At 34.0% G+C, this 7,143-nt stretch overlaps 1 protein-coding gene across 1 annotated transcript; it reads right to left on the bottom strand.

Annotated features, from left to right (window-relative positions):
* Positions 1 to 855: 855 nt before the first annotated feature.
* On the bottom strand, positions 856 to 6,642 carry LOC144961539 (uncharacterized). The gene is made up of 5 exons (XM_078894695.1): positions 6,226 to 6,642; positions 5,684 to 5,793; positions 3,477 to 3,533; positions 2,975 to 3,085; positions 856 to 1,847 (listed from the first exon to the last, which is right to left on the bottom strand). Exons 1-5 carry the CDS (start codon positions 6,392 to 6,394, stop codon positions 1,407 to 1,409), a joined length of 888 nt encoding a protein of 295 aa, XP_078750821.1. The 5' UTR covers positions 6,395 to 6,642; the 3' UTR covers positions 856 to 1,406.
* Positions 6,643 to 7,143: the final 501 nt, after the last annotated feature.

The following is a 7,143-nucleotide window of genomic DNA, read 5'->3' as shown; positions in this document are numbered from 1 at the left end:
GTCGGAGAAATATTATTTCATAAGGGCATCCGCCATTGTACCGATAGTTTAGAGCCAGTTACTAAGTTACTATGCGTCATTACGAGGGAAGTGACCTCATGGCTGTTGAAGCCTATTGTTATTGTTTAAATATCTAACAAACATGATATGTGCAAATGAAACAAGAAAAGAGCATGATTTCCTTTACTAGAGACTTCTTATCATCATCTATTGTATCTTATAGGCTGACGGACCTTCAAATCCATTACAAATTCGAACAGAAAATAAAACAACTCCACACTTCACTCAACAACTTGGAGGGAAGGAAAATTGGTTTTATGCCACATGCCGTGCAATAATAATTTTTTGAACAGACAAAAGCACAAGTGAATAATAGCAAAGCAAATAAAGCTATCAATAAACTCAAAAGACCAAATAAAAAACAAAAACAGGAGAAAAAAAAAAGGCTGAAAGCTCCAATAATAGCTAAACAAAAGCCATCGTTAATCCCTGCTTTTCAAAACTTCAAGAAGACCAAAGTAAACGCTAGCACTACATAGATTCCAAACCAAATGATATTCTCACACAACCTGCTATAATACGGATATAGTTATATTGAAGAGACAAAATGAAAATGGTCCCTACAAGCTTAAATAACAAGACTAATCTTTTCAGTGGAAGACGGAGTCACTATGTGAAGTATTGAGTTAATATCATAAATTGACCATAATCAACCGTATCAAAATTAATAAATTCTTCCTATTGTACACACATTATTGTAAAATTGGTCGACCAGTAAAAAAAATTTTATGCAGAAACATTTATAGACAAAGATTTATCGAAAGTGTAAGAAGTCCCTATAGTTAAAATCAAAGAGCACATAATGTTCTCTAAGAAAGAGATTACAAGACAATTTTATGACAATCCAATTACAGGATTGTAGAGAGGAGGAAGTCTTAATAATACATGAAAGTTATTAATGATTTAATTATTGGTGGGGGGCAGTGTGGCTCAGTGGTATGGTATTTGCTCCATACCCGAAAGGTACAGAGTTTGACTACCTGGCTCGCTGTGTGGCCTTGAGCAGGCCACATCACCCCAGCTCATGTTGCAGCGCTGCACTACGGCTGACGCCTGGGTTATTCCAGTCTTCGCTTGGAATAGACTCTAAAGACAAAAGCCCCCAAGGGGATTAATAAAGGGAATTTTACTTTATTTTATTTATTTAATGCCACATTATCACTTTATGACCACAAAAAGAAATGCAAAAAAAAAACCCCCGACATCCAGATGTCGTTTTTTTTTTCCATTTGTTGTGATTCATCTCAATCCACTATATTTCTTTTTAATGTTCGCAAACAACCTATCCCAATATATTGAAAGTTCCTTATCAACTTCCTCAAACAAAAGAGCACTACAATTAAAAATCACAATGCATCCTGTGTATCCGTCTCAACCTCCAAAGTGCCTCTACGCGTGACCTCCTCATTCTCCAGCACTGCCCCACCATTGGACAAACACCGAGGCAACTGCTGCTGCTGTTGCTGCTGGATCTGTACATGATTTGTCGCATACTGTGATGAGACTAATGACCCGGCCACCAATCCCCTAACACCTGCCACGACAGGAACATCGTCTTCCACCAGCACATCCTCCCCACAGCCACAACAAGCTCTAATCTCTATGCCTTTTACCTGTGTGAAGCAACAGCAACACGGTTCGAAGCATTTGGTCCACTGAACCCAGAGCGGGTACTCCCCGCAGCAGATGACGTCAAAGTATTGGACGAATCCAGTCACGGCAAACAGGAGACCCAGCACAGTGAATATCGTCAAGAACACGTGAGCTTCTTGAATGTGAGAGTTATTCTAGGAGAACAGAGATAGAGAGATTATAGACAATATTTGTTGTTTTTTTAAAACATTGAATCAACTTTTTAAGTGAGTTAACATCTAAAAATTCAGATGATAAAAATTATAACTACTATACAGATGATGATGATGATAATGATGATGATGATGATGATGATCAGTTATGCATAGTAACTTAGTAACTGGTTCTAAACTATCAGAACAATGGCGAACGTCCTTATGAAATACTTATCCTACGAGCATAAAAGTGTATCTCGCGGAGAAAAACATTTAAAATATGATCATGTTTTAACTTTTATACATTCTGATCACATGACAAGTGAAAAAGTTCTCGCCAGCATGAAGAATAAAAAGTACCGATTTTCTTTGTTTAGAACCAAGCTGCTCGTTGCTAGACGGACGTGACATCAGATTATTGAATCCTATTATCCTTAATTTAAAAAAGGTTTGAAAGTTTAGCATTCTGTGAATAGTTTCATAATTTTGTAATTTGCCAGTAATTCTCTGCGCGATGTTGTTATAATTTTACCCTTGGCTTTATGTTATAATTTTAACCTTGGCGTTACGGTACAACGATGATCCCTTACCCTTTTTTTTAAAGAATAGATTATTACTATTATTATTATCATCATTTTTCCTATTATTATTTATCAAAACAATGATAATAAAATAATGATGATGGATGACATTGATGGAGACATAGACAGACTTAACAAATTGATAACTTCAAATTTAGTAATTTGACAAGGAAATTCGTAATTTCTGAAATTGTGTATGAACAACCACAATATTATTATTACTATTATTATTATTATCATCATTATAGTAGTAGTAGTAGTAGTAGTAGTAGTAGTAGTAGTAGTAGTAGTAGTAGTAGTAGTAGTAGTAGTAGTAGTAGTAGTAGTAGTAGTTGTTCTTCTTCTTCTTCAGCTTCTTCTTCTTATCATTATTATTATTATTATTATTACTATTTTTAATATCATTTAAGTATAACTAAGAATTAAAAATTCGTAATTTTCCATAAAATTTCGTATTTGGCCATGAAATATGTCTAAAATTCGTAAAATTACAAAAAATTCGTAAGATTCGGCATGTATGCATAGACAATAATCCCCCCCACCTACCTTATAAGCATCTGATGAAGTCCATCCCTTAGAATAAGCCACAATCAGGAGAAGGGTGAGGATAGAGTAAATGATGAGACAGGCGATGGTCAAATTAAAGAACCGATAAACCTACAGGGAGAATGGCGGAAAAAAAAAGTGAAATAAATCAATTGGCATTGAGACATAAGAGAGAAATAAAGCAAAGAAAAGGTAAATAAAGAGAAGAACTTGGAACAATTGCTGCTGTATTCTAGTTTCTAACCAACTGCAATTTCTCAATGAGCTATAATTGTGAGAAGAAAATTAAGCATGTGATAATTTAAGTTAATGTAAGTTACGTTTAAGTAAGAAAAAAACATATTACAAGCTTTTATATAAAGACCAAAACAAATTGAAAAATAAAATAAATCAAAATAAATTAACAAAACAAAACACGATAGGGAATGAGACACAGAAACATTTGAAAACAGAAATAAAGTAAGAAATTGGATAAAGAGAGAAAACAACTTGGGGCACTTACTGTTGTATTTCTTTGACTCAAAGATGCTCGGATGGCTGTACTGCCAGTTACAACCATCTGTTGGGTGAAAGACAAATGGTTGTTAGAAAAACTAGTAATAGAATCGTTCCTTAATCTCGACCTAATTGTATCTCAGTAAATAAATGAAGATATAAAAAAAGGTAATAATAATAAAAATAATAATAATAATAATAATAATAATAATAATAATAATAATAATAATAATAATAATAATAATAATAATAATCAATTATATAACATATAACCATAACTAGGTCATTATGATTCCCTTAGCAATACCAAGTTGTGTTCATGAAGGTCATAAAAATATCAAGGAAGCAAAATTCTGCTGGGCTTAATATCTTCCTCAGTATCTCCTGTTTCACTAACTTTGCTGCCTGAGTATGTGAAGTCGTTTACATCTTATACTGGAGATCCTGATATGTGGATTGGGGTTTGGTGTTGGTTATTAATTTGCATAGATACTTTGAAGACGTAGAGTCACTTTTACACGATTAACTATAGAAAGCAGAGATGATCTAAAGGTGAAGACTTAGAGCTATTTTTACACAATTAACTATAGAAAGCAGAGATGATCTAAAGGTGAAGACTTAGAGCTATTTTTACACAATTAACTATAGAAAGCAGAGATGATCTAAAGGTGAAGACTTAGAGCTATTTTTACACAATTAACTATATAAAGCAGAGATGAGCTAAAGGGAAAAAATGTAAAAGAGTCTTTTTCTCGAAGGCATATGGATCCTTGTTGGACGTAGCCCCCCAAATAACCTGATGGAACTCCTTCCTGGGATTCTAACTGTGCCATGCGTCCTGCCTTTGTAGTTGTTCTCACCATCCAGTATGCTAAATCTTGAGACATAAATAATAACGTGAAGTTGAATGTAAACTTCAATTTAATTACAAAATGTATTCATCTTAACTACGCCACTACCACATCATCTCATTCATCTGTGGTGTTTCAATCACCCTGTTTTGTTGATAAAGGGGAAACCCAAAATGTTCATTTGATCTGTTTTTGTAATTAAATTGAAGCTTACATTCAACTTCACGCTATTATTTATTTCTTCGAGCTTCGAGCAGCAACATTTACACTAAATCTTGAGACCAGCTTCTCCAAGGCCCTTCACTGCTACACTTGCCCTTTGACATGAGCTGGCAGTCTTTAAAGGTCTATTCTCCCCAAAACTCAGATGTTCGGTGTCTTGGCTGACCATGGGATTCGTTGGACCCTTCTGTAGAACTTCATATTAAATGCATTTATTCTCTTTTCGTCTGCCATGATTAACAGCTATATATTGTTATGTGGAAGATGTAGGTTTCTATTTCTATGGCTCTTCTGTTAAGGAGCTCTCCATGGCACTTTAACACAGAGGACACGGCAATAAGTAACTGATGTAAGTGCCAGTATGTTTCTTATCTGGACGTGACTTGCCATCTGCCCCAATTCTTGAGCCAAAATAAATAAAGTTTCCAACATTTTCCAGTTGTTCCCTGCCAATATATAATGTTGAGCTCAGGTTCTTGTCCAGGTCCATGAATTTGGGTTCACCACATTGAAGTGTAGTCCTCTGTCTTCTTTGTGTTTCTTGACAGAATTTTCCATGTTGCTGAGTAAGATATGTCAAAAGGATTGGGTCATTAGAACAGTGCCATCTGTATTGCACAGTTCATATAATATGTAAGTGCCGTGGATCTGGATATCATCATCAAAGTCAAGCTCTTGTCCATCAGTACCTTTCCCATGCTTAACTCATATGTTTCTGCTAAATACTGATGGTGATAGTGAGCAACCTTGTCTGACACCTCGCCAAGAAAAATGTTTACTTTTTCCACTTTTGAGTTTTTCTGCAGCCATTTGTTTGTTCTTTGCAGAAACTAATTATCAGATTGACAATTTTATAACATTTCAATCTTTTAGTAGTTCTATCAATCTGCAGAAAATGAAGCAGTCAAAATTTAAGCTTTTGGGTGGTCAATTAAACATGTGCTTGTTCATATATATATATATATATATATATATATATATATATATATATATATATATATATATATATATATATATATATATATATATATATATATATATATATATATATATATATATATATATATATATATATATATATATATTATATATATATATATATATATTCATACTTGAAAGAATTGAGAGATAAAATACGAACCACTAGACCAGCCAATAATCCACAGCCGTAACAGTTTCTCTTGTCAAAGACTATTGTATTCTTCCCATCCTCACTCTCAATCATGGGAATAATGAACACCTCCATAACACCTGGTGGTCATGAAAACAGAACAGAAGGAAATAATAGCTTTGATTTAGGTTTAGTTTTATATTGATTATTTAAATAGTGTCATGAAGTGCACTATAAAATTAGCAAAAAATGGAGTGGAGAAACTCTCTCTCTCTCTCTCTCTTTCTCTCTCTCTCTCTCTCTCTCTCTCTCTCTCTCTCTCTCTCTCTCTCTCTCTCACACACACACACACACAGATAAGAAACTGTTTCTACATCACTTATATGTGCTAAAAGCCAAATAATACCAACTGGAAAATAACATTAACCATCAATAAATTCAGCAAAATATAAAAAGTGAAAGCATCGCTTACGAAAAAATTAGAGAGATGCACAATTTTTACCCTAAACGAAATAAATTATTTCCATTCAGTAGAATTTCGTTCAAGGTGTCTGCCCATACATACAACATACCTAATAAAGTAATAATCATGCCAACTACAATCTCCACTACACCAATTGTCTTGGGCCAATGACGACCTCGGGCTGTCATCTGGGCAAAGACGATCTCTGACCTCGTCATCTCATCTAGTTCTGCATCATCTTCACCATTGATGTATCGTCGATATTGAAAGCCTGGCATTGTCTTGGTTATTATATGAATATGTCACTACGATGACTGAAATAAATAAATAAGGTAATAGATGATCTTAACAATTTTAAGATTTCATCTGAAAACAAATAATAAGAATAATAATAATATATCTTTATTGTCCTAAAAAAAGTGGCAATTTGTCATTTGGTTACACATTTATAACAATACAATATTGACATAGACACACTCACACAGATGCACACTAGTAACATAGTAGTCATTGTCATCGGAAAAAAAAAAAAATCCAGTCAAACTGTAACTTGTTTAAAATGTTAATATTTAAACAAGGGTTTGTTGTAATGAGCGTGCCTTCTTCAGTGCCTATGTACATGTGTGCTTGTGTTATCTATTCCATCGCAATTTCTTTATTAGAGTCGTCCAAAACAGACTTGGAGGAGAAGCCTTCACCAAGATTTGTGCATCTCCAATCTTACCTGGAGTGCGGCAAAGGTCTGTGCCAAGGACAGAAGAAGATGGAAAAGTGCTGCTGAGGCCCTATGCTTCACCAGGAGCCAAGAGGCATATATGTCAAGTCAAGTCAATACCTTTATATAAAGCTATACAGGTTCATTAATGTATATAACGTATAAAAATGATAGCTTCAATACAGCTGGAAAAACAAAAAATATGGTTTAATGTTTGTGCTCAGGATTGAAATAATATGCACCATAAAACACAAACATTGAACACGAGTGGACAATTAACCAGTATATTTTTGACCAATCAAAACATAGAAT

The sequence above is a fragment of the Berghia stephanieae genome, unplaced genomic scaffold (genome assembly GCF_034508935.2).
Source record: "Berghia stephanieae isolate SIO BIC M18660-M18661 unplaced genomic scaffold, UCSD_Bste_1.3 scaffold2897, whole genome shotgun sequence".
NCBI lineage: Eukaryota > Metazoa > Mollusca > Gastropoda > Nudibranchia > Aeolidiidae > Berghia > Berghia stephanieae.
Note: the sequence above shows the minus strand (reverse complement) of the source record. Positions and strands in the feature narration are given on the sequence as shown.

Excerpts from the sequence above, each read along its gene's own strand:
- LOC144961539 (XM_078894695.1), bottom strand. The coding sequence starts at position 6,394 with ATGCCAGGCTTTCAATATCGACGATACATCAATGGTGAAGATGATGCA. Across the intron at positions 5,794-6,225 it reads CATGATTATTACTTTATTAG|GTGTTATGGAGGTGTTCATT; the intron begins GTATGTTGTATG and ends CATGACCACCAG. Across the intron at positions 3,534-5,683 it reads GATTATTGGCTGGTCTAGTG|ATGGTTGTAACTGGCAGTAC; the intron begins GTTCGTATTTTA and ends TTCACCCAACAG.